The following is a 27,968-nucleotide window of genomic DNA, read 5'->3' as shown; positions in this document are numbered from 1 at the left end:
CAAAGACATTCGAGCTCATTCTCCACTTTATTTGCATGTCCCGCATGACTCTGCCCAAATCCCCAAAGTCAAAAGAAAAACTGCAGAGCCTCAGTGTTAGCACTAATTTATGATCACGATCATTTCTCTCAAATGTCTATTTTACCCTTCGTTTTAATTGCAAAGTATATATTTACATGTTTATATACAAATAACCTCAAAAACAAATTAACCCCAATCTTGGTCCAAGAGTTTCCACTTTAGAAGTGGTTTCTTTCTCTGCTATGTACATCCTCTTCCAAGAGTCTCTTAGGACTTGGTGAGTTCCAAATATTCGTTCACAAATGGTTCCCTTTTTAGCTTAATGAACCAAGTACTTAATTTCCGAGTAAATCAGAGGAAATATTACAGAGCATGCTTTGTACAGGACAGCACCACTACTGAAAATGGCTCGGGGTTTTGTAATCCAAGGCTCCGACTTAAAGCAAAAATACGTGGCGTAGATCGCAACAGCAAAGAAATGTCCAATTAAAACTAGAGGGTTAGGAGACAGTCTGTAACAGAAAAAAACAAACGAAAAAAACCATATATATATTAGTAAGACCCGGCAATTAAAATTTACTCATAAAAAGGTTCTAATTATGTATCATCTACAAAGCTGAACACACGCTCTACACTTTAGAGGACTCTGCAAGCTTGTGTGGCCCGCTGTATGATGACAGGGACAGATACATGTTCTTACAAGAAACTCCTTAGACTACCCCTGTCAGAGAAGCCAGCAACTCTTAGTCTAGTTCACATAAACTGTATGTTTTGAGCTGTTCCACTGATCTTGAGACCTCAGTCCGAAGTACCTGGATGGCCTGACCTGTGGGAGTCTTGGGTTTTCCAAAGATAACAGTATTGACATTCAGATCATAGATGAATGAGAAGAGACTTGAAGAATTTTACCCTGCAGACTTTTCAAGAATTCTATGTATGCCTGTACTGTCAAAACCATTACTGAGTTTCACAAGTCCCTGCACGTCAACTGAATTAAGTTTTAAATACAAATTCCTCTGTTATCTGTGGCTCCCAACAATCAGATCATGTGGTTAAACCCACCAGCAAAAACTAAGTTTCTATTTTAATCAGGGCTTTAGCCCCCTCTACCACCAACTTCTGCTCACCACTTTTCCCAGAAGTAAAACACAGGACTAAGTGTTGCTTTTTTCCTTTCTCTGAGCTACCTTCTGATTGAGATTCTAATGGATAGTAAAGTGACAAAATGTATAAGGAAGAAAGACTTGCAGTAATTGATAAACTGAGCAGTCCCAAAGAAGATCTGAAATACCCAGTTCCTGTGTCATCGAGACAACCCAGGGTGCCTGGGTGGTTCAGTAGGTTAAGCGTCCGAATCTTGATTTCAGTTCAGATCATGATCTCACAGTGTGGGAGTTCAAGCCCCACATCGGGCTCTGCACTCACAGCACGGAGCTTGCTTGGGATTCTCTCTCTCTCTCTCTCTCTCTCTCTCTCTCAGTCTCTCTCTCTCTGTCTCCCTTTGCTCCTCCCCTGCCTGCACTCTTTCTCAAAATAAATAAACATTAAATATATTTAAATAAATAAATACAACTTACACAGAAAGCAGCCCAACAGGACCAGCAATACATTCTCCACCAAGTTTGAAATAAAGAAAACAGGCTTTTCTTAGTTGATGTACAGAATCTAAAATAAAATTTTAAAATCACTCTGAATCAAAATATTCACACATTTATTTTAGGGTGCTAATGATCTGTCAGAAAAAAATGTAACATAGACCAAACCTTGTAATTTTTTAAAAAATCTAGTCCTGGAATTTCAACAACTCAAAATTTCTTTTAAATTCCATAATTAGCATTATGGGCAATAGCTTAAGTGTGAACAAACTTTTCTGTTAGTAAATAATCACTGTAAAAAGCATGCAGGTCTCAGAAGTTAAAGTTGTTTAAGTGTTATTTCCTTGACTGTGTTGTAAATTCATTAAATGATGCAAATATGTTGTAAATTCTTTTGGTCATAAAAACACAATTCTAGAACCCAAACTCCCAATCTGTAAGATACCCAACCTGTATTTCTGAGCATATTATCAAGTAAAAATAGCTGTGAATATTAAATATTAATAATGCCTTATATTTGTATACTTTTTCATACTTTTCAAAGTAACCTGTCAAACCTTGACAACAGAGTATTATCAACCAATAATCTATTTAGAATCAATGTTCTTTTCAGGTATACTTAAGATTTTTCTTTAGAACAGATAAAAAAGGATATAATAGGTGATCTCACTCCAATAAAACTCTTTCCTCTTCTATCATAATTTCTTTTAAGTTGTTTGTTGGCAGATTGAAATTCATAATGTAAGACTCTCAAGAGCTTAGGAAAATTTAAAAAGAAGTGCTTAGAAAAACTCAAAACTTTTCTTTTTACTTGCCCACCCCGCCAGCTTAGCTTCCGTGCCAGTTAGCAAGAGAGGGTAGATTGGTGAACCACCATCAATGAGTTGTTTTTTTTCTTTTAGCAAGGATAACGTGTATGGAGGCCACAGAAGGCACTTGTGCCATATCAGGTCACCAAAGAACTGGATCGCCAGTTCACGGAAGTAGGCTTGTTGTAAATATCTGAGGTAATAGGATTGGAGTCACATTTATTCCTGAAAACGTAAATGTCCGATTTCATCGTGGCACAGTCGCCTCCTCCTCCATTTCTACTGCTTCTGCTGCGTCACGTTTTCCTCAATATACAGACTGACCGTCGCCACTTTACGATGTGGAAGCAAATACGAAAGCATGGGAACGTTTCAAGTGAGTAGAAGGGGGACGCATTCTGCTATTCGTGCATTGTAGCAGGAGACAAAAATCTAACCTTGTTACGAAGCTCATTACTTATTTTACAAAATACAACGAACAGAAATCGAAACTGGTGTTCAAGGAAGAAAAGGCTTAACAACTATGTTTTGTTTTCATTCACGGCCAGAAGACCCTCCATCACGACTTTGTGCATCTGTGGCTCTGCGTGAGCTGATTTGGGCCAGAGGAATGAATAGACACATTATTGAAGTATTGCTGTTAACACATCCCCACAAAGTGGTGGATACGTGATAATTAGAGGCTAAAAGTCTTGCGCAAGGATGGAGTTAAGGGCCACCAGTTGGGAGTCAGTAGACTTGGTAAATATTTCTATTTGTGGCCTAACGACTAACTTTTTTATAATTCAGTTCCCTTCCTGTGATAAAAATCAATTTTTTAACTTTAAAAATCAGTAATTTCCATTAAAAATTATCTATACTTAGGGGCACCTGGGTGGCTCTATTGGTTAAGAGTCCAACTTTGGCTGAGGTCATGATTTCATGGTTCATGAGTTTGAGCTCCGCACTGGGCTCTGTACTGTCAGTGAGGAGCCTGCTTGGGATTCTCTCTCTCTGCCCCTCTCCCTGTCTCAAAATAAATTAAAAACAAAAACAAAAACAAAAAAAAAACTGAAGAAAGTAAGATATACTTACCATCCGTGGCAGAAAATAATTCATAAAGAGCCTGAGCAAGGATATTCACAACAAAGGAATGAGATGTTTTTCTTGCCCAGTAGAATGATTTTTTGGCCTAAAAAAGAAAGAGATCACTTGTTATATGGTAAAGCTGGGGGGCAGCACAAATGAGTGCTTATAATCCCCTCAAGCTGATGTTTATCCTGAGGACTACCTACAAGTAACGCAGCCTTATATTCATCATTTACACACACACACACACACGCACACACGCACACACAAGAACACCTCTCCAGAGCAATGAGCTCCATGACTCTGAAGCTAAATGTACAATCACTACGGGCGAAGTGGCCCGTGCCAACCAATGATACGTAATACTCATACAAAAATGGAGAAACTGGGGCACCTGGGGGGGTCAGTCGATTAAGCATCTGACTTGATTTCGGCTTGGGTCATGATCTCCCAGTTCACGGGTTCAAGCCCTGTGTTGGGCTCCGTGCTGGCAGCACAAAGCCCGCTTGGGATTTTCTCTCTCTCTGCCCCTCCCCTGCTCACGCTTTCGCTTTCTCTCAAATAAATAAACATTTTTAAAAAACAAAAAAACAGAAATTCGGTAAGATTCATGGGGTGCACAGGCTCCCAGATTCTTTACACGGGAACAAGGCCGCCTGAGAACCATGACTTAGGATCAGGCTCCTCCCAGGTACAGATCCCCCCAAGGAGGTCCCATCCCTCTTAGGCCTAGAAAGAAATCTGTCTTGAGGCACCTCTGTCAAAGAATGATTGAATATCCTACCTGGAAAACAGCTGCATCATCATAAAGGTCAGGGATACCTTTTAGCAATTTTCTCCATATCTTTATGTCTTTAAAAACAACAGTCATTCCTCCTCCAGTAAGAGGATGCCGCATATTATACGCATCTCCCAGAAGAAGAACGCCTACAATGAGAGAATTTAGATTATGACATCATCCCTTAAGACACATAAAAAAATAGTCTGTTACTTTCTAAACGTGAGTGTGAGCCAGAAAATCAAGATGTGAAAATACAAGGGAACAAATCATGCCTAAAATTTGCTGATGCAAAAATTCAGTTAGTCCATATTGGGCACCTAGTAGGTCACAGACACTGGGGATACAGTGAGAATGAGAACATGGTCCCTGCCCTCGGGAAAGTCACATGTGAATCAAAGGTGAAGTCAAACTGTCACATACGCATAAGGCCTCTTTCATGAAAACACCAAAAGAATCTTGGCACAAAAAGCAAGTCTTCGACATGGGAAAAATGAAGAGGTCTGACATTTCATGGCAACACTGGCTGCCAGCACACTCTAGAGAAATGTCCGTAAAGTTTGAAGTTAAGGCACCTGGGTGGCTCAGTTGGTTGAGCGACCGACTTCGGCTCAGGTCATGATCTCACGGATCGTGAGTTCGAGCCCCCCGTGGCTCTGCGCTGACAGCTCGGAGCCTGGAGCCTGCTTCAGATTCCGTGTCTCCCTCTCTCTCTGCCCCTCCCCCACTCATGCTCTGTCTCTCTCTCTCTCAGAAATAAACATTAAAAAATTTTTTTTTTTAAATAAAGAAAGCAGGCCCTGGGAAGATGATACCCAGCCATGCTGCAGTCTGAATTAAAGAGCAAACCTATCTGAAGTTAATTTGGACAAATAAGCCCTGACTGAATCTTACCTGAAAATCAGCTCTTTGATTCAAAACTGCAGAGGCAGGAGGCGCCACCCTTTGACTGCAGGTGCGCCTGCCTGAGCGGCCTGACCGCGCGCCCCGGGCCCCTGTCAGCCCGCTTAATGACCTAAGACTTGAGTAACATTTCAACAAAGCGTTTATTTAATTGTATTTGTAAGAGACACAGACAACCATAATAGTAATGTGAAGGTGGCAAGATTATGGGTAACTATTTTCTGTAATGTCACAGTTACATTTGTAACTAATTGTAGAATACACATAAATATTAGCTTCTAAAAAGGTAGCTTCGAAATATTAATTCACATTTCTTATGTATTTGTCTAATATCTTCACTAAAAACACCACAAACTATATGGGGTGCGTGGGTGGCTCAGTCAGTTAAGGATCTGACTTCGGCTCAGGTCATGATCTCACGGTCCATGAGTTCAAGCCCCTCGTCGGGCTCTGTGCTGGCAGCTCAGAGCCTGGAGCCTGCTTCAGATTCTGCGTCTCCCTCTCTCTCTGCCCCTCCCCAGCTCACATTGTGTCCTGTCTCTCAAAAAGGAATAAACGTTAAAGAAAAAAATAAAAAACCCACAAACTATAAATAGCTTTTATTCCTCCTTCTCCAAGGAACATTTCTAATTCCACCAATTGTTGCTGGCATGCTATTTATATCAGTTTGGCATTGGCCTCTTCATTCTGCTTTGCATTAGTTTCTTTATACGATTAGTAGTTTATTATGCATGTTTTCCCATAGCAAATTCCATCTGTTTACGTTCAGGAGCCACGGCGTAGAGACAGCTCCCGCTCACACCTGTCTCTGGGGACCTGCTCTCAGGCTGTCAGGGGCGTTCCGCACCTCTCCTCCAACGCCCTGCCAGCACTGCATACACAATATGCCCGAGAGCGGACTCACCACCCCTTCCCACACTTCCTAAACTTACATTCTTTTCCCTCTATTTCCAATATTAGCAAACAGCTGGCAAAATCATCTAAGCCTGAAACGTAGAATCCATCAAGAGACCTCTTTCTCCCTTACTACAACAGCCAACGGGTCACCAACTTTCATGCATTCTACATCCCAGAGACACACGTTTCCACTCCCTACCTTCCATTCTCACTGCCACGGCCCGGCGTTCAAACCTCTCACCACCACCCTCGTGGAACAACGGGCTTACTGTAAGCTTTTGCCTGACCCTTCTTCCAAACCACTCTCAACAGCACAGAGTATTACCTCTAAGATAAAAATCTAATCGTGTCACCATCTCATTTAACACTTTCCAAGTAACTATTAGAAATAAATGAGTTCAGCAAGGTTTCAAGATATAAGATACACAGGCAAAAATCAATTGTATTTCTGTACACTAGCAATGAAGAATCTTAAAATGAAGTTAAGAAAACAAGTCTATTTACAATTGCATGAAAAGGAATAAAATACTTGGAAATAAGTTTAACAAAAGAAACGTATTAAAACACTCTGAAAGCTACAAAATATTGTTGAAAGAGAAAACTCATACTACATTTACAGTCTAATTTGACAAGAGTGCCAAGACACTTCAATGGGGAAAGACTACACTTCATCAAATAGTACTGGGACAACCAGGTATCTACACAGAAATGAAGCTGAACCCCTTCCTCACACCATACCCAAAATTTAACTCAAAATGGATCAAACACCCAAATGTAGTAGCTAAAACTATAAATCTCTTAGAACAACATATAGGATTACATCTTCACAATCTTGAATAGGGCAAAGCCTTTTTAATTACTTATTTATTTTAAATGCTGCTGTTTCCCATGCTAGTATTCTTAAGTTTATTTATTTATTTTGAGAGAGAGTACACAAGCAGGGGAGGGGCAGAAAGAGAGGGAGAGGGAATCACAAGCAGGATCCGCCCTCTCAGTGTAGAGAGGGGCTCAATTTCACAAACCATGAGATCATGACCTGAGCCGAATCAAGAGTTGGATGGGCGCCTGGGTGGCGCAGTCGGTTAAGCGTCCGACTTCAGCCAGGTCACGATCTCGCGGTCCGTGAGTTCGAGCCCCGCGTCGGGCTCTGGGCTGATGGCTCAGAGCCTGGAGCCTGCTTCCGATTCTGTGTCTCCCTCTCTCTCTGCCCCTCCCCCGTTCATGCTCTGTCTCTCTCTGTCGCAAAAATAAATAAACGTTGAAAAAAAAAATTTATAAAAAAAAATAAATAAATAAATAAATAAATAAAAAAAAAAAAAAAGAGTTGGACACTTAGCCCACTAAGCCACCCAGGCGCTCCTAGGGCAAAGTCTTTTTAGATATGACATCAAAAGCACAAAGTGACAAAAGAAAAACACAGATAAACTGGACTTCATGAAAATTAAAAACTTCAATGGACATCATCAAAAAGTGAAAAGACAATCCATGGAATGAGAAAAGTTTTTGCAAATCATTTATCTGATAAGGGGCTTATATCTAGAATATATAAAGAACTCCTAGAACTCAACAAAAGTTTTTTTTATTAATTTAACCAATTAAAAAGTGTGCAGGCTGAATGGACATTTCACCAAAGAAGATATACAAATATCCAATATGCACATGAAAAGATTTTCAGCATCATTATCCATCACAGAAATAGAAATCAAAACCACAATGAGATATCACTTCACACCTACTAGAATGGTTATGGGCAAGAAGACAGATAAAAACAAATGTTGAGGATGTGGAGAAACTGGAACATTCATACATTGTTAATGGGAATGTAAAATGGGGCAGCCACTTTGGAAAAGTTTGGCAGTTCCTCAAAGAGTTAAACAGAGTTACCAAACCCAAGAAAAATGAAAATTACGTCCGTACATAGACTCATATACAGACGTTCACAGCAGCGCCGTTCATAATAACCAAAAATGAAAACAAGCCAAATGTCTATCAACTGATGAATAGCTAGTTAAAATGTAGTATATCCACACATGGAGTATCATTTTGCCATGAAAACAAATGAAGGACTCACACATACTGCAATGTGGATGAACCTCAAAGAAGCCACTTACAAAGGATCCACTGATTTCATTTACAGAAAATGTCCAGAATAGGCAAATCCACAGAGACAAAAAGTAGACTGACTAATGGATGCCTGGGGCTGGGAGTCAGGAGAAAATGAGTAGCGACTGCTAATGGATATAGGGTTTCTTTTTGGGGTAATAAAAAGGCTCTTTAGAGTCCGTTTTAACTGACCGTGGTGATGGTTGCATTGATCTATGAATATACTAAAAACAAATGAATTGTAAACTTCAATGGATGAGCCATATGATTTATGAATTACATCTCAGAAAAGCTATTATTAAAAAAAAAAGTTGCAATGACTTTCCACTGTCTACAGGATTAAAACTAAACTTTAAATAAATACCTTACCTTTCTACCACTCTGACACCTAGCCTATGCTCCAGTCACAGCAAACCACTTGAGTTCACTGAAAGTGCCACCATTTCTCAGCCTTCGTGGCCTTTGCAGATGCTATTCCATCTACTTAGAAGTCCCTCATTTCACTGTCCACCTAATGAACTCCCACTAACCCTTCTTGCCCCAACCCCCGTTTTCTTGCCTGAGACATGTCTTCCCAAATCACCCTTCCTAGTTCACAAGCTCCCCTCCCTGCCACAATGAATCTTGTGGTACCACGAGTGGGCTTTGACTACAGCATTTATCAAAGTGTTCTGAAATTACCAGTTTATACCCCTGACCAGAAAACTGCCTTTTCTAGATTTAGGACTATATTTAACTGTTGTATCCCAAATAATGACTTAAATGCACTCAACATTAAATAATAAAGATATCATAAAACTAATTTTGGTGTTAGTAATGTGTTCATCCACAGGAACCACTTCTCTGTCCCACATATCATTCCCAGCAGCATAAATTTAATCACATATTATATTTGGAATATTTGGAATTTACATATCTGGAATATACTTTATAAATCACTCCAATCAAATGGTACCTCGTTTGTTTACTGGGGAAGAAGGAAGAAAGCTTGCTGGCATAGATCTCAAACGAGAATTCTGAATGGCTTCTAGGAACGGTTCTTTGAGGTGATCTGCAATAAATCCCAATGGTTTATAAAATTCAATTTTCAATTATCACATGTTCTTAATCAAGTATAAACAAATACCTTCTATACTTCTGTTATGGTTGCTACATATATCCTGGTGGCAAATCAAGAACTAATTATTTTACTAACACAATTGTTGATTAAGCACCTAGTTATTCATGCTGAGGAATGACTAAGAAATCTGAGAAAATTAATATAAATAGATACACACAGCTGAATGAACAAAACAGCTAAGAGAGTGAAGCAAATTCAGAGGAGAGGAGATGGAGAAAAACCACCCACCTCTCTTCCAAATGTTCACTGACAGGGATCAGATTTAACACTTAGGTTACCATCACCACCATAACCTGGTAATGACAGATGAAATGTACTACCAATTCACAAACAGCAGGAATATATGTATGGTAGAAAAAGGGTAAGATGCAGAGAGCTCTACTTTTCTGAGCTTCCGTTTCTTCATCTATAAAATGAAATGCTTTGGCTATTAGCCCATCTCTCAGATACTCCCAAGTTTTAAAGTTTTATGCTTCTACTTGTATCGGAAATGAACTGTCTTTTCATACAGTTCTCACTGTAATCTGGGAATACAGGCGCAGAACGCCTACGCTGAAACTATTCCATTCCTATAAGTAGAATTTCAATAACCTAACTAATATTAATATAAATCTACAAATGGTTTCCCACCATGATCTCAGGGAAGTCTGTTCTGAACCTCTGTACTGGAAAAGGCAATCTACAGTAAAAGAAAAAAAAATGCCAAAAATATCACATTATTGGGGCGCCTGGCTGGTTCAGTCGGTAGAGCACGCACCTTTTTTTTTTCTGTAATTTTATTTTTGTTTAGTAATCTCTATACCCAACATGGGGCCAGAACTCATGACCCTGAGATCAAGAGTCGCACACTGCTCTGACCAAGCCAGTCAGGCCCCCAAAGTGTCCGACTCTTGATCTCAGGGTTGTGAGTTCAAGCCCCACATTGGGTATAGAGATTCCTTAAAAATAAAATCATAAACAAATAAAAAAATAAAGTAAAAAATAAAAATATCACATTATTGACTATCTTTTTCCTAAATGTGAATAATTCATTTTTCCTAAAAGCTTCAAAAATGGCTTAAGTGAAAATATATTGAAATGTTGAAAATGTCTTTTTTTTTTAATTTGGGAGAGAGAGTGAGCAGGAGGTGGGGAGAGGGGCAAAGGGAGAGGCAGAGAGAGAGAGAGAGAGAGAGAGAGAGAGAGAGAGAGAGAGAGAGAGAGAGAATCTTAAGCAAGCTGCATGCTCAGGGTGGAGCCCCATGCAAGGCTCGATCCCACAACCCTGGGATCATGACCTGTGCCAAAATCAAGAGTCAGACGCTCAACCGACTGAGCCAGCCAGGCGTCCTGAAAATGTCATTATTAAAAATCTAAGTCCATGGGGCGCCTGGGTGGCGCAGTCGGTTAAGCGTCCGACTTCAGCCAGGTCACGATCTCGCGGTCCGTGAGTTCGAGCCCCGCGTCAGGCTCTGGGCTGATGGCTCGGAGCCTGGAGCCTGTTTCTGATTCTGTGTCTCCCTCTCTCTCTGCCCCTCCCCCGTTCATGCTGTGTCTCTCTCTGTCCCAAAAATAAATAAACGTTGAAAAAAAAAAAAATTTAAAAAAAAAAAAAAAAAAAAATCTAAGTCCATCATAGTCCTCTTCAGATGTTTATATTCTTATTAAACAGAGTGCTTTCACATAGATTAAAAAATAACCAGAGGGCACCTGTCTGGCCCAGTCAGTAGAGCATGTGACTCTTGATCTGAGGGTCATGAGTTTAAACACCACATTGGGGGGCGCCTGGGTGGCGCAGTCGGTTAAGCGTCCGACTTCAGCCAGGTCACAATCTCGCGGTCCGTGAGTTCGAGCCCCGCGTCAGGCTCTGGGCTGATGGCTCGGAGCCTGGAGCCTGTTTCCGGTTCTGTGTCTCCCTCTCTCTCTGCCCCTCCCCCGTTCATGCTCTGTCTCTCTCTGTCCCAAAAATAAATAAAAAACGTTGGAAAAAAAAAAATTTAAACACCACATTGGGCACAGCGCTTATTTAAAAACAAAACAGGACCAAAAAAACTTGAAAAAGAAACAGAATTTTTAAACAAAATACACACCTACCACAGATAGTTTCCTATTACTATAATCATATCATCTAATCATATTAAAGGGTTTCTCTTCAATTTTATATTTTAATATTTTAATTAATAATATTAATTTTTTAGATTTTTTTTTTTTTTACTGACATCTTCCAAGTCTCAAAAAAACATGTCAGAAAGTAATTTTTTAGGAGTGTTTTGCAAAGATGCCTGAACTCTCATGAAGCCTTTCTGTATTCAACTCAAAACTAAAAATGACCTTGAAGGTTGCTTACAGCTCTAACATTCTGAAAGGGGGCTATATGAGCCACACACAACTGGCCTCACACTGGCTCTGTCACTTAGTGATCGTTTATCTTTGGAGGACCTTTTGCTGATCCTTAGTTCCCTCATTAATAAAATGGGGATCATGATAATGCCCTACCTCACAGGGTGATCGTGTAGATAAAGTTATGTTTATAAAGCACTTTATAGTAGATATTCAATAAATGGTAGCTACTATTGCTACAAAAACCAAGCACAAAAGTAATTAAGTATAAGAGAGATTTCTAGAATTCAGAGAACTTAGATTGCTATTTGGACCACCTTAAAAAGTACCACATATGCCAATATTAATAATTATCCTGAAAGCAATGATTTAATTATTAATATGAAAAAATATACTGAAAAAAATTTTTTTAATTTGAAGGTTGTTTTTTTCAACGTGCTAAACAGCTCAACTCCAGTGTATCTGACTGACTAGATGCATTTTTTTTTTTACCTGCCATGTTTATCTTTGGCCTAATTTAGAAACAGCTTTAGTGAGAACCGGAGATGGACAGCCTTTTGTGATATTTTAGACTACAGATTACAATGTGGATGAAATCTCTTTCTTACCGGGTAATTGTGGGTAAATTTTTTCAGCCATGTATTCTCTTAAATTCCTGGGCATTTCCCCCCGAATGTCAACAAGTACTCGAGTTTCATCAGATGAAATCTGATAGATGAGAACTGGACTCGGATTAGCCAAAATAAGTTCAGCATGATTTGCTTTAAACTGTGGTGCATGCTAGGGGGGAAAAAAAGAATTAATAATTTTCAAATTTCAAGTTGTGTTTATTTTTCTATAATTATATTCCTATAGTACCTTCATAATAAAGCCAACAAAATGAGATGAAACAGAAACTTTATTGGAGATCAGGTTTTTCCTAAACTTGGAAAAAAGTCCATCGGCAACAACAGTCAATGGAGCATGGAGTTCCTACAACAAAGATAAACAATACTCAGCTAAATGGTTAGAAATACAAAGTAAAAGGACCACATTTAAAATATTTACATATTTTATTGGACAACATTATGGAGGGTAATGAAGATAATGCTACTAAAGAAGCTGTTATGGAACTTAAATGCATTAAGACATTAATACTTCCTCTCCTGAGGGACTGCCTTCCTTCAAAGTACTACCATTCAAATCATCTGGGAGTTAAGTTACACTTTGATAGACAACAGAGGAATCAACTACCAAACAAGTGTGGATCACAGAAGACTGAATCTCATCATCACAAAGTCCAAGGACGAGTCCAATGTTTATTCTAGAATTTTCTTTACTTTTCTTTTTTTACTTTAAATTCATGTTAGTTAACATATAGGGTAGTTGGTTTTGGGAGTAGAATTTAGTGATTCATCACTTACATGTAACACCTAGTGTTCATCCTAACAAATACCCTCTTTGATGCCCATCACACATTTAGTCCATTCCCCTACCTACCTCCCCTATTCTAGAATTTTCTAACTTCATATAATGCTTTCAACCAGTGGCTAGGGCTTAGAAGAATTTTTGTAAATGTGGATATATGTATTTGTATTACCTTGCAGTCACCCCCATTAGAGTAGTTTCTAGGTGGTGGTGACCCATCCACAAAAACCAACAGATTAGCCTTTCACTCTTTCTCTTCTTTCGCTAAACCAAAATGAGCAAATACTGGAAACTATTTTACTCTGCTATCTCCCCAGGCATTCTGGTACTTTTCCCTTTTCAGATCTAAACAATTTGAAACAACTTGTTTACTTTATTCTAATCATTTCTTTTGTATCGAATCCTTGGGTTTTTTTGCCTTCCAGTCTCCTCTGCTTTTCTGTTTTTCTCACTTCAGTCTTTAATACAGCTAATCCAGTGGTGTGTCTGCAAAGCTGTGTGCATAGCGTTGTGAGGTGCTCTAATGGGCAATGTGTTGCAATTTGAAACCCATCCTTCTGCAGAGGGCTTAGGGAGAACTCAAGCAGTAAATTGGTGGGCCTACTTTTTTAAAGGAATAGGAGAAAAAGAAGGAAGACAAAATCTCTTAGGAAGAGCTAACATTTGGTATCTCTCACCTTGATGTCCCCGGTTTCTTTATCCCTGTACTGAACGCCCATTACAGCATCATCTTCTTCTAATAACTGTAGCACGATGCCTTCGATGAACTTTGTACTAAAGGATAAATACACAGACATAAATCACAACAGAGTAGCTCAAACAACTTACATAAGAAAAGATAAATTCCTTATCTCCAGTTTACCCACGTAAACTGGACACACGTGTGCACACATGTACACAGAAAAGGTCTGGAATGATAAGCAAAAACATCATTAATGGGTTTCAGAATTAAGTGTGGTTTTTATTTTCTAATTTCTTAAAATTGAATACATAGGTACTAATCTAATGATCTTTAAAAGTAGTTTTAAAAGTAATATTAGATTTTTACCTCAATTCATTAAAAAAAGTACATGCAGAAAAACTTTACACACCCACACAAATTCATACACAGATGGGAAAACAGAATTGGGACTTTATCCACGAAATCATTCACAGTAGTTACTTCTAATCAGAAGAGTCATGGATAATTTTTACAAACCTCTGTACATTTCTGTGGATTTTTCCATTTTTCTACAATGAACATATTCTACTTCCACAGACATCAAATTCTTTCAGTCCTAAGGGAAGCCCACTTACTTCTTCACTAGCTTACTCAACACTTAAGCCTTTGCCAATGACATGAGGGTTCTTATGCTTGAAACTTCCTCAATTACAGTGCCTAAAGGCTAGGGGCAAATAGAAGTTAATAATTAAGAGAAGAAGCCAGTCCTACCAGACTAGGTCCTTCCTTTGTAAGAATGGAAAAGGGATTTTCCCTTGAAGTCCTCTGTTCTGACTTTTAACAGAAAATACCATAAGCACAAACCCCAACTCCCAAATAGGCAGACAGGGACTTAAACCTTAATTACAAGGGTATCCTTTAGGGGCCCCTGGGTGGCTCGATTAAGTGTCGGACTTCTGATCTCACGGTTTGTGAGTTCAAGTCCTGCGTCTGGCTCTCTAGAGGCTGACACCTCAGAGCCTGGAGCCTGCTCCAGATTCTATGTTGCCCTCTCTCTCTGCCGCTTCCCCTGCTCACACTCTGTCTCTCTCACCCTCTCAAAAATAAATAAATATTAAAAAGAATTTTTAAAAAGTTTATCCTCTAAATCCAACAACATAGAAACGTTATTTAGTCAAAGGAAAAATCTCAATAGTTCTGTGTCATTCACATGGAAATTCTTCACATGATATTCTTGACAAAGGCATTGAAGATCTAACATTCTTCTAACTTGCAGTCTACTTTAGTAATACCTATGTTCCAGCCCATACCCAAACACGACAATTTATGAAATGGTATTTGTGCAAAGGCCAAGTTTAAATGTGTTTCTTTAACATCATACGTTTGAGTCGTCTTACTTGGGCTCTGCCATCGCTGCTTTCCGGAGACCCATTATGAATCTTCCATGATGGAAAGCTCTTCCACTCTGCACCTGACTGTTTTCTGACAGAGGGTAAGGAATGTGAACCTCTGATTTGCTTTCCTGATCATGAATTATGTAGCCATGTACGACCTGAGCATCAATACCTTCCACTGCATCTGCAAAACAATTCAGTTCAAAAAAAATCAATTTTGTTATCATGCCCAGAGTTATATGAGGCACCAAAGGACATGGAGGCATTGAAAATGAGTCTCTTTCTTCATAAAGCGATTGAAACCATCTGGACAAATGGACATTAATATAAGTAACTATTTCAAAAGTCTTAATGCATCTGAAAGACAACCCTCTGAGCAAATCTGTAATATCACAAAAGATTAATATTTATATAGAAAATCTACTGATTAAATTCTATAGGAAAAATATTAAGATCCTAGTGTCAATGGGTGAAAAGTTTAAGGATGATTCACATTAAGCAATATGGAAACACTGAAAGGTCAGGAAAATGTTCAAAACCTGATTAAAAAAAACAAATCGATGAAATAAACTGAAACATTAAGATACCAAATCTATGAAAACTGCTGGTGAGATGATAAAACTGATAAATTTATATATTACTGTAAATTATATATACTGTAAATTAATAACATTTTAGAAAGTAATGGTGGCAATAATTATCAAGAACCACAAAGAAGTTAGCATCCTTTGATTTAATCATCTTAGTCTTGGAAATTCATCTATGTTCATCCTAAAAATATAATTTTTAATTTTTAAGAATTTAAAAAAAATATTTTAATGTTTGTTCATTTTTGAGAGCAAGAGACAGTGCGAGCGGTGGGAGGAGCAGAGAGAGAGGGAGACACAGAATTGGAAGGAGGCTCCAGGCTCTGAGCTGTCAGCACAGAGCCCCATGCGAGTCTTGAACTCAGGAACCATGAGATCATGACCTGAGCTGAAGTCAGACACTTAACTGACTGAGCCACCCAGGTGCCCCAAGTTTTAAGAATTTTTAAAGTTATATATAAGAATAAGTTTACTATAGTGTTATCACTAATAAAGAAGAAATGAAAACAAACCAAATATTAATCTTAGAAAGGTAGAGTACATTATGAAGTATCAACTGAGAAAATACTATGCATAGGCCTAAAATCATAATGATAAACAAGATTAATATATTAAGATGAAATGCATTAGAATAATTTCTAATTATTCTAATGATGAAAGAAAATCTTCACAAAGAATTCTATCACACATCTAAGCTAAAATCAAAATAAATTAGCTTTCTGATATGCTTTTTAATTGCCCTTAAGGTCAAGTCGGGGACAAACTGGCTGAATTTTGTTAGACTTCTGACCTAGAATCAAAATTACTTAGTTTTTTAGTATCGTTCTTAAGTTATTACAGTTAAAATTCAGTCAGAGAAAAGTGCACAGACATCCTAAGAGCTGCCAAGTAGCAGTGTATTCAGTTTGGGTCTCAGCAAATTGCCAATCTTTTCTGACCTAAATATCTGAAGCCCACTTAATATTTCTATAATGCTTTGTCCAGCCACTGAGACAGCTTGTTTTTCTTAACCCATGACTCTATTATGGAAGTACTTGAAATGTTTACACTGGCCACTTTAGAACATACCAGAAAATGTTAAAAGCATAATACCACAGTAAAATTTTTTCTTGGGTAAACTATCTTAAGACAAGTATATAAATAAGGTCTTATTTAAGATTTTTTAAATCTGTCTCTGTCTCAACTTTAGTGATAAAATCAAATATGACAGACTTTGCACACTTTTACTTTAAGTAGGCAAAAAGACTACCCTACACTTCAATGAAATTCGTGCTTCATGAACACTAGACATCAATAACTTTGAAGCCAGTGACATAACAGAGCTATCACTATCTATTAATCATAAGGCTCCACACTTACAATATTAGACTACTGGTCAGTATATCACATAAACTGACATGGAAAACACTCCTCCACATTAAAAAAATGCAAAACTGCTTGCTATAAAAAGGCAAATTAAAAAATAAAACCAACAATGAAAAAAACAAAACACGAAAACCTGCCTATGCTAAAAATGAAAAGCAACTTCAAAGTCAAACCAGTGAACAAGTTTTAAAGGCAACAGCATAAGGGCATCAGAACCACAAGTGTAAGAGTGGAGTTTTAAGGGCCACTCCTGAATAGGAGATAGGAGCCACCATGACCAGGGACAATGAAACTTAGCACCATACATAAATGTCTTGTCAATAACACAGAAACCACAAAAAATTCAATACCAAGAGACATGGCATATGGAAGTAAGCCATTAACCATAGGCTAGGGGTGGAGTCATCCATAAAAAATCCAAACATACCTTTATGCCATGACCTCATATAACTTCTGAACCTCAAACCAAGTATACAGTATATAATAAATTAGGTATCATTCTTGAAAGCCCAAATATAAACCAGAATCAAGGAATAAATATAACAAAAAACATACAAGATTTATGAATCTTTATTTAAATGCATTAAAGACCTAACTGAATGGAGTATACCACATTCGTGGACAGGAAGTCTAAGCCAATTATTCCAAAACTGAGCTACAGATTCAGTGCTATTTCAGTCATAATCTTGACAGAGTTTTTTTGAAAATTTATTTCTAAATTACATAGAGAAAAGCAAAAGGGCCAAGAAAAGCCAAAATAATCCTAAAGAAAATAAGAGGTTCCCCACCAGATATTAAGAGTTATTAGAAAGATACAGCATTTATATTAATTTTAGGAGTTCTTGGGGCAGGCATTTGAGTGGCTCAGTCGGTTAAGTGTCCGACTCTTGATTTCGGCTCAGGTCGTGATCTCACAGTTTGTGAGTTTGAGCCCCATGTGGGCCTCCACACTGACAGTGCAGAGCCTGCTTGGGATTCTCTCTTTCCCTCTCTCTCTGCCCTTCTTCTGCTCAGGCTCTCTCAAAATAAATAATTAAAAACTTTTTTAAAACAAAAAGAGTTCTAGATATTAAACTTAACCCATAGGGCAATCACTTATTAAAAACTCATACTCAGGGGACACCTGGTGGCTCAGTCGGTTAAGCATCCGACTTCGGTTTAGGCCATGCATGATCTCACAGTGCATGGGTTCCAGTCGGGCACTGGGCTCTGTACTGACAGCTCAGAGCCTGAAGCCTGCTTCGGATTCTGTGTCTCCGTCTCTCTCTGCCCCTCCCCGGCTTGTGCTTTCTCTCTCAAAAATCAACATTAAAAAAAACATAACTCAGGATGGATCAGTCCATATTACGTTAAAAATCCACACTCTAAAAAATAACTATCCCAAGTGTTTCTATCATCCACATCTCATCACAACTCAGGGGAAATTCATAGCATAATGAATGTTAATAAAAATTCGTATTTGTAATATTAAAGGTATTCATGGTATGTGGACTCGATAAAATACTTTAGAGGCTCTCCTTACTCTTGCATTGAACTACATATCAAAATCTACTACGTGGCAATGAGAAAGAATGAAATATGGACCTTTGTAGCAACATGGATGGAACTGGAGAGTGTGATGCTAAGTGAAATAAGCCATACAGAGAAAGACAGATACCATATGGTTTCACTCTTATGTGGATCCTGAGAAACTTAACAGAAACCCATGGGGGAGGGGAAGGAAAAAAAAAAAAAAAAAAGAGAGGTTAGAGTGGAAGAGAGCCAAAGCATAAGAGACTCTTAAAAACGGAGAACAGGGGCGCCTGGGTGGCGCAGTCGGTTAAGCGCTCGACTTCAGCCAGGTCACGATCTCGCGGTCCGTGAGTTCGAGCCCCGCGTCGGGCTCTGGGCTGATGGCTCGGAGCCTGGAGCCTGTTTCAGATTCTGTGTCTCCCTCTCTCTCTGCCCCTCCCCCGTTCATGCTCTGTCTCTCTCTGTCCCAAAAATAAATAAACGTTGATAAAAAAAAAAAAAAAACGGAGAACAAACTGAGGGTTGATGGGGGGTGGGTGATGGGTATTGAGGAGGGCACCTGTTGGGATGAACACTGGGTGTTGTATTGAAACCAATTTGACAATAAATTTCATATATTGAAAAAAAAATCCACTGAGGCTTGTTACCACAGCCTTGGAAGTATCTCCTGAAGCTAGATCTCTAAATGGTTCTATGTACAGTCATCAGTTTTGAGAGCATTTATGGTGCCTAATGTTCAACTATAAAAGCAACAAAATCCTGTCTCACGATACTGTTACATCTGCTTCAGGTGAACCTCTCCGGTAAGATGGTGGTTAGGGAACCCAAAAGGACAGAGACAGAACTTTCCTTCTTCATAAAGCACTCTCTCCACTTGGGTCCTGGGCCCTGCAGGCTTTTGCTTTTCCTCCTTACTAACTGCTCTTCCTCAGTCCCCCTTTATCACTTCCACTTGCCTCACTGATCACCATACATCAGAGTTCCCCAGGGTTCGGTCCTGGACCTCTTCCTGGTAATGTCTTCTAGTCTTGTTTAAGTACTGACCCTTCTCTTTCTCTCATACCTAATATGTGACTTACCAGCAAGTCCTACTGACTCTTCCTTCAAAAGGCGTTTCCAGAGTGTGACCACTTCCCACCCACTCTACCGCTGGGATCCTAGGATGTTCCAAGCCATCAACTCTCACCGATTCTGCAACAGTCTCCTAACAGATCCCCCTGCTTCTGACTTTGCCACTCTTTTCCTACAGAATAACATGAATACTTCTAAATAATATTTTTAAACACACTTCTAAAACATGAGATTGAATAACTCCTTAAACTCCTCCAATGGCTGCCCTTTGGAATACGAGCCAAATCCACATAGTGGGCTATAAAATCCTATGGTCTCAGCCCCCACGATCTGCCCACTCTTTATCTCTCCCCTTCCCTCACACCACTCCATTCAACATTATTTTCCCTTCTCACTCTTCAAACAGTTTGTGTCTGTTTTGGTCACCACTGTAGCCTCAGCATCTAGAACAGCAGCTACAATATGGTGCATGCTAAATGAATATTTATTAAATGAATGAATGGACATCACTCCTTTAGTCATTTCTCTCTCTTGCGTCATCAGTTTCTTCCTCTCTACTTGATCATCTCCGTCACCAAACATGCTCTAGTATCAACATACACCTTCTTTATCTTCACATCTACATCTCATTACTGCCCTACTTCTGTTTTCTGTTACAGAAAAACTCAAGAGTGCTTTCCTACTCTATATTTTTTAAACTCCCACCCACTTCAGTCTAAGCTTTGTCTCCACAACTCTGCTGAAACCTCTTGTCAACATCACAAGCAACCTTCAAAACTGCAAAATCCCATGGTCGTTTTTTTGTACTCATCTTACTGACCCTTCGTTAGCAAACCGTGACATAGTGCCCTTCCCCTTCGTGACACATACCCATCCCCTCCTACCCAAAACCTTCTCCTCTCTTGGATGAAGTGGCACCAAACGCTCTGGCTTTCTCTGCCATTCTACCAGCTCTTTCTCAGACTCCTTTTCAGGCTTCTCTCTTCTACCAGATCTTCAAATACCAGTTTCCCAGGACTTAGTTTATTCTGTCTTCTCTTTTCTCCCTACATGCCCTCAATCATTGTTGTGGCTTTTCAGTACTACAGATAGGCTGACACCTCTGAAATCTCTAACTCCAGCCAGCCCAAACCACTCCTCTGCACCCGAGATTCACATATTCAGCTTAACTTCTCCTCTTGGATAGCTCAACATGTCCCACAAATTCCTCCCCAATGCCTGTTCCTATCAGCAAATGATACCAGCTACCAGCTGTTTAAACCAAAACCTAGGAATCCTTTTTAATATTTCCTTCTTCCCCATATCTCACACCAATCCCTTAGTCAGTCACGCCATTTTTAACATCAGTTGGGCCACTTCTCGTTATATCCTCTGCTACCATGCTAGCCCAAACCACCATCATCTATCATTTGGACTTAGCAATGAGTTCGCACTGGACTCTGCACTGACTGTCGCTACCCCATTGCCACCATCTTATGGCGTATGGACCACACCATCTCCACATATTCTTTTAAAACAGCATTCTCCCAACTTCAGGGTGTGACTCAATGATAAATTATGAAATGAATTTCAAGTTGTGAATTATATACAACTGTAGAATCATGACAAGTATTTAAAAAGAAAAATGAAACAAATTTCAGCCAGATTTATATATGTACATATATGGTGGGTCAGGATAGAAAATGTGTTTGTAATTGTGAGTAGCTGTCAAAGGTCTGAAGCCACTTTAGACGTACAGCATGAACAAGATCACGCCACACTCCTGCTCCACTGACTGCAAAGCCCTCCATGATGTGGCTGCTGCCTGTCTTTCCAACCTTGATCTCAAGTCATTCTCCTTTCCCCATCACCCAACACTTTCTAGCGACACGGCCCTCCTTTTCAGCTCCTCGAATGAAACGGCAAACATTTACATAATGCTTACTACGTACCAGGCACTGTTCTGAGTGCTTTGTGTATAGGAATTCATTTCAACCTCATAGTAACCTATGAGGCAAGGACTCACATACAGTGTCCATTTTACAGATTAAGAAATGGGAACACAGAGCAGGAGCCTGAAGCCTGCTTCGGATTCTGTGTCTCCCTCTCCCTATGCCCTGCTCGCTCTCTGTCTCTCTCTCAAAAATAAATAAACATTAAAAAAAATTTAGGGGCGCCTGGGTGGCGCAGTCGGTTAAGCGTCCGACTTCAGCCAGGTCACAATCTCGCGGTCCGTGAGTTCGAGCCCCGCGTCGGGCTCTGGGCTGATGGCTCAGAGCCTGGAGCCTGTTTCCGATTCTGTGTCTCCCTCTCTCTCTGCCCCTCCCCCGTTCATGCTCTGTCTCTCTCTGTCCCAAAAATAAATAAACGTTGAAAAAAAAAATTTTTTTTTAAAAAAAATTTAAAAAAAAGAAACTGGTGCTGTGGAGGTTAAATAACTTAGCCAAGGTCATACAGCTCTTTTAGTGCCTGAGCTGGTATTCAAAGTCAGGCAATCTAGTTCCAGAATCAATTCACATAATTATTACAATATCCTCCCTACCACATGAGCCAAGCAAGCTCTTTCTTAACTCAGAGCCCGACATATTTTGTACTCTGATCCTTAAGAGTAGCCAATGAATCTGTCTTATTCACCGGTATATCCTCGGCACCAAGTACAGCACCTCACACAAAGTAGACACCGAGTAAGTATTTCCTAAATGAACAGCTAGTGTTTAAAAATCATTTAGGGGTGACCAGGGGGCTCAGTCAGTTTAACATCCGATTTTGGCTCAGGTCATAATCTCATGGCTCACGGGTTCAAGCCCCACATCGGGCTCTGTGCTGACAGCTTGGAGCCTGCTTCGGATTCTCTGTCTCCCTCTCTCTCTGCCCCTCCCCTGCTCACACACTCTCTCAAAAATAAACATTAAAAAAAAAACTTTCTAAAATTATTGCTTTAATAGATGATACTTAAATAAAAGGTTCCATAACAAGCACATAATATGTACTCCACCAATGACAGCTCCCTTCACTTTTCACTAGATTTCATGCCCTCATTCTAGTTTTCCAATGTTTAATTTTGACCATTTCTATTTTTTAGTCACTTCACTGTATGTCACTAAGTCTCCTTTATATCTCCTCATCCACTAAACTCTTATCTTCTCCTTTGCTCTCATTTTCATGCAAATTGGTTGGTAAAGAGTATAGTGACTTTTAGAAATGTAAACAAATTGAAATATCTTTTTACCAGTTATAGGACAGTCTAAAGTGAAGAGGGTTCGCTTATACCACATTAACTCCTAAAAATTAACATGGACCTACCTTCAAGACCAAGGTCTTTAAGGACACGATAACCACCTGGCTGCAGAAATTCTCCAACTATCCTGTCAGGCTCTTTTAAATCTCTCTCGATTACTGTCACCTTTCTTCCATCTCTGGAAAGCATGGCTGCCAAAGCAGAGCCAACCACACCGGATCCCACAATGATAACTTCTGGATCATTCTGAGAAGATATTGATGAAGAGGCAGCTGCTCCTATTAAGGTGGTTTCTGAAATACTGGTTCCTTTTTTGGGCTGTGTTAAAAAAAAAAAAAAAGTTAATTATGTATCTACATTTGCTATCCGTAAATCATGCTACTACTACATAGGCACTCAGGCCTTTTCTATCTTGGGCAAAACCTTCATCTCAAATATTATCAACCAAATGCAGTGCTATGTGTTTAAATCCAGATCATATATAAAAACCAGTGATACTGGGGTGCCTGGGTGGCTCAGTCAGTTGGGCATCAGACTTCGGCTCAGGTCATGATCTCACGGTTTGTGAGTTCGAGTCCCGCGTCAGGCTCTGTGCTGACAGCTCGGAGCCTGGAGCCTGCTTTGGATTCTGTGTCTCCCTCTCTCTCTGCCCCTCCCCTGCTCACGCTCTGTCTCTCTCTCTCAAAAATAAATAAACACTAAAAAAAAAACCGGGGCGCCTGGGTGGCTCAGTCAGTTAAGCGTCCAACTTCAGCTCAGGTCACGATCTCGCGGTCCGTGAGTTCAAGCCCTGCGTCGGGCTCTGTGCTGACAGCTCAGAGCCTGGAGCCTGTTTCAGATTCTGTGTCTCCCTCTCTCTGACCCTCCCCCATTCATGCTCTGTCTCTCTCTGTCTCAAAAATAAATAAACATTAAAAAAAATTTTTTTTAAAAACCCAATGATATCAAAGTATTAAACAAAAATGTATAATAATACCCCAATAAAGTGAAATACATACTACATTTTCCATATATATTTAGAAAATGCTGTTATACAAATATATTTAGAAATCCACACCAGGCCAAATATACACAATGTTTGCAAGGGGCTCCAAAGACTTATTATAGGGAAAAGTCTATCATTAATTACTCAGTTCTTCAAGTACATACTAAGCATCTACCAAATGCAAATCACATAAGACTTCTATTTTGACTTCATGTTGCAAACTATACAGCTATTCATTTTTATTTCCACTATTCATTTTTATTTTGTCCTTTTGGATTTTCATCTGAAAAATCTATCTTAACCTAAAATTACTTTTATATAACAAAAAGACTATCACATCCTAGCTATTAATCTATTAATTGAGAATTATTTAACTCAAGAAAATTCTGAAAGTTCAAAATAACCCATCCTATCCCGTGGGGTGCAACCCCTTCACACTTAAGCCCTTAACATATAAGGACATATTTCATTTGCCCCATCTTGACAGTCTAAGAGAGCCTAGTCAAACAGTTGGTCCATTTAGGAATAAATATCAAACCTATCACTAATTGGGCTGACAATAAAAACTTTATTCATAGGATGAAAAAGTCCAGTTTTGAGATTTATGCCCACTGAGAATAACAGTGCCTCTTGGGTTTTCTAAAATGAATAATTCAGGGTCGAAATAAGTATTTTTTCCCGGTATGTGGGTTGACAAATATAAATGTGTTTCAGATACAGAATTGCAAGGAACCATCTTTCTTGATTTCTCTGACCTTAATGATTAAGATAAGCCCAAATGCCATTTTGAAGGGATTTTAATAAAAGACCTTGGGCAAAAAGGAAGGAGACAAAACCTAAAACCTTAGAATTTTGATTCTCTGTGATTTTAATATTCATCCAGTCTTCCTTTAACTCTGCATGGACTGGGGCGGGTCCATTCCACTTTTTATCGTCTCTCTTACAGAAATTACCTTTTTGCCCTTTACCAGGAGGAAAAGACAACAGCCTTCTCTTCCCAGAAGTATTTCTTAGTGACCAGAATGACTATTTTTTTTAAATTATAGTTCTGAGAGCAAGATAAACCCTTTTTGTCATCTTAGCCATTTCTTATCAGTTTTTCTTCCTAACTTTTCCCTGTTAAACCATAGACACACACAGACACACACACACACACAATCCTGGAAAGGGAACCTGAGTTGGTTAAGTCATTCAAAGGGTCAACAGACGAAGCACTAATGGGAACTTTGTACTCCCTGCACCAACTCCCTGGTATTTAAGAAGCAGCAGAAAGCCTGAGGCATTCACGTATAGACCCAGTTATTGATGACTGGTAATCAAATTTTCTCTTCGCCAAAATGTCTCAACACCACATGACGTAATGGCATTCCAGCCACCTACACGAGCAGTCCGTGACCCTGGCAGAAGTTACCTCAGACACCACTGAAGATTTCAAACTGAGATTAAAGACTGCCTCTCCCTCTTCTCCCATTGCTGGCACCCACACCCACCACATCGCTGCACACAGCACTAGTCAAAAGGTTCCTAACAGATGAGCGCTTTTACACCAATCTTAATAGCTACCATTTATTCATTATGAGCCACAGTCAATCATTTAACTCCCTAACTGGCAGCAAGACCAGCGCCACCCCCATCTAATAGAAGAGGTAACTCGTTCTTACAGAAACGAAGCAATCTGCCAAAGGTCCCAGAGACAGAAATGGTGGAACCAAAATTCTAAACGAAGTCCTCCCTTCTGTAAGCCTTGTACTGTGGATCCAATAAAATAATGTCAATCCGGAGCCTCAAAGAGTAAACCACTTTTTGAGGCCACTCGCCCTAACTCCAAGTCACCATCATGCCTCACTTGGCTTACGACTGCCATCTTTCACCTGAGAGCCTGCTTCCATTCTCGTGCCCTGCAAGCCACTCTCCACACACCAACTGGAATGTTCTTTCTAAAAAGTAAAAATCAGTATTGTTACGTCCGTGCTTAAAACCCTCCAGTGAGGGGCACCTGGGTGACTCAGTTAAGCATCCGACTTCAGCTCAGGTCATGATCTCACAGTTTCGGGAGTTCGAGCCCCACATCGGGCTCTGTGCTGACAGCTGGGAGCCTGGAGCCTGCTTTGGATTCTGTGTGTGTCTCTCTCTCCCTCTTTCTCAGTCTCTCTCTGCCCCTCCCCTGCTCGTGCTCTCTCTCAAAAATAAATAAATGTTAAAAAAAAAAAAAATGAAAAAGTCCCCCAGTACTCTTGGGAAAAAATCCAAACACCCATGGCCAACAGGCTCTAAACGTTCCGGTGTCAATGACCACTGCTCCCTCACCTACCACTGTCTTTGCGGGAGGCATAACCTCAAACATGACTGACGACTAGCTTCTGAATTAGGAACATGGCTGAAATGAGGACCTTACTCAATTACTCACATGACTTAGGACACTACTCCACTGATTTACTCAAGGCTTCACCGACATGGGGAGAGGAAGGTGTTTTGCCCAAGACTTCGAAATGCTGAACTAATTTTTATTCCACTAACTTTTCGAATTGTTCTGTTACTTTCCCCACCCAGCTGTCATTTAGAAGCAGTGGACTTAACCCGCAGCAGGTTTCTTTCTTCTCAGGTACAAACACAATCCTTACCTAAGGTTTTAAATAAAATATCTTTTTTTCCTCCAATCACAGAAAGTGATTGTGTCCTTCTTCAAAATGAGATTCTAATATTTCACATCCCCTTTCACAAGCAAAGCTATATTCATAATCAAATCAGTGTCATTACAGCATTGGCTCTACGGACACTAAATGGAACAAATCTTTTCCATCACCCCTAAGAGTGTCAAGGATGTAGCCAAGGAACAGTCAAGGGCTTAAAAACCAAAAAAAAAAAAAAAAAAAAAAAAAGAACCCACGAAAATTAAATGAGAATTCATACCAGAATATCTAAACTGCTGCCTCTGTCCTTTAGAAAAGATGAAAATTTACATCTGAGCGACCCCCAATCCTAATTTGTTAAAAAAGAGACTCCTTCATTTGCCCACTTAAAATTCAACCTACCCTCCTAGACCCAAGCTGTTCTTTATTTTCTGATCCCGGGGGCGACTTGGCCCAGAAGAAGCCAATGAAAGGCAGGGCCGACAGAATATCCGAGAAGACCGCGAACTGGGAGCCGCTCTGCTGGCGCCCGAGCAGGGCCCCGCTCCGGTAGCGACAGCGGTAGGACAGCACCAGGCCCAGGGACAGGAACACCAGCACGCACAGCAAGAGCTCCTTGTTGGCAAAAGAGACGAAGTCTCCGCATTTCTTGTAAAAATACGTGAAAGTGGCAATGCCCAAGAAAGTCCACATGGTTCAAAGGCTCCTTCGGTGACCCCGGGTCAGCGTTGAGATCCTCTTTTTCCTTGCGGGGTTTTGGTGATGTGAGGTTCTCCCCAAAACGTGTCACCAGACGGAGCGCGAGGAAGCGGCCGAGCTCCCGCCAACACCGTCACAGGATTACAATTCAAGCCAGACGAGTTTACAAAATCCTACCACGGTGGAATAAGACAGTTCGCGAAGAGGGGAAAGTTGGCCAGACTTAGAAAGCAGTATTAAAACATCGCCCGCTGCAACCGCTTCCGAGCAGACTCTAATCTTTCCGGCAACCCATTCATTTCCTTCCCCAGGATGGGCTTCTCCTGGGTTGCTGCAGGTGATGTCCGTCAAAGGTGACGCGGGCCCGCTCACCTGCAGCAGGTGCCCTTCCAGGAGGCGTGGGGAGACGAAAGAAACGTCCCGGCGCGGCGGCAGGGGCGGCCTGGCCAGGGGCGGGAGCGCCCACGCTCGGGCGGCGCCGGGGCTGCCTCTTTCCACGGAGGACGGCCTTGGACTCGAGACTGCGGCCCCAGCCCAGGCAAGCGCGGCCGCTCTGCAGACGCCCCGGGTCACCTGCCCCACGAACCCTCCAGGCCGTGACTCCGTTTCCCCGCGGGTGAGCGGCGGTCTCCAAGGAGCTTCCTCAGACGGCGGCGGCTCCCGACGGCCTCCTCGTCAGCATCCCTCGCCGGCGGCCGCTGCCCTCCCCAACTCGGCGCTTCGGCAGTAACCAGAGTAACCGCCGCCCGCCCTTCGCTCGCCGCCGGCCCAGCGTGCCCGGGGCGGCCGAGGGGCTCCGCCCAGGCGAGGACCAGGAGGCGGGGCGC

At 40.5% G+C, this 27,968-nt stretch overlaps 1 protein-coding gene across 1 annotated transcript; it reads right to left on the bottom strand.

Annotated features, from left to right (window-relative positions):
* Positions 1-8: 8 nt before the first annotated feature.
* On the bottom strand, positions 9-27,916 carry SQLE (squalene epoxidase). The gene is made up of 11 exons (XM_047074176.1): positions 26,845-27,916; positions 22,893-23,145; positions 15,079-15,259; positions 13,698-13,794; positions 12,472-12,585; positions 12,222-12,393; positions 9,130-9,225; positions 4,278-4,420; positions 3,500-3,596; positions 1,599-1,686; positions 9-533 (listed from the first exon to the last, which is right to left on the bottom strand). Exons 1-11 carry the CDS (start codon positions 27,133-27,135, stop codon positions 341-343), a joined length of 1,725 nt encoding a protein of 574 aa, XP_046930132.1. The 5' UTR covers positions 27,136-27,916; the 3' UTR covers positions 9-340.
* Positions 27,917-27,968: the final 52 nt, after the last annotated feature.

Source organism: Lynx rufus, unplaced genomic scaffold (assembly GCF_022079265.1).
Source record: "Lynx rufus isolate CCGP_SWC_20201006 ecotype Redwood Valley unplaced genomic scaffold, mLynRuf1.p SCAF_12, whole genome shotgun sequence".
Taxonomy (NCBI): Eukaryota; Metazoa; Chordata; class Mammalia; order Carnivora; family Felidae; genus Lynx; species Lynx rufus.
The sequence above is the reverse complement of the archived record's forward strand: the minus strand, read 5'-3'. Positions and strand labels throughout refer to the sequence as shown.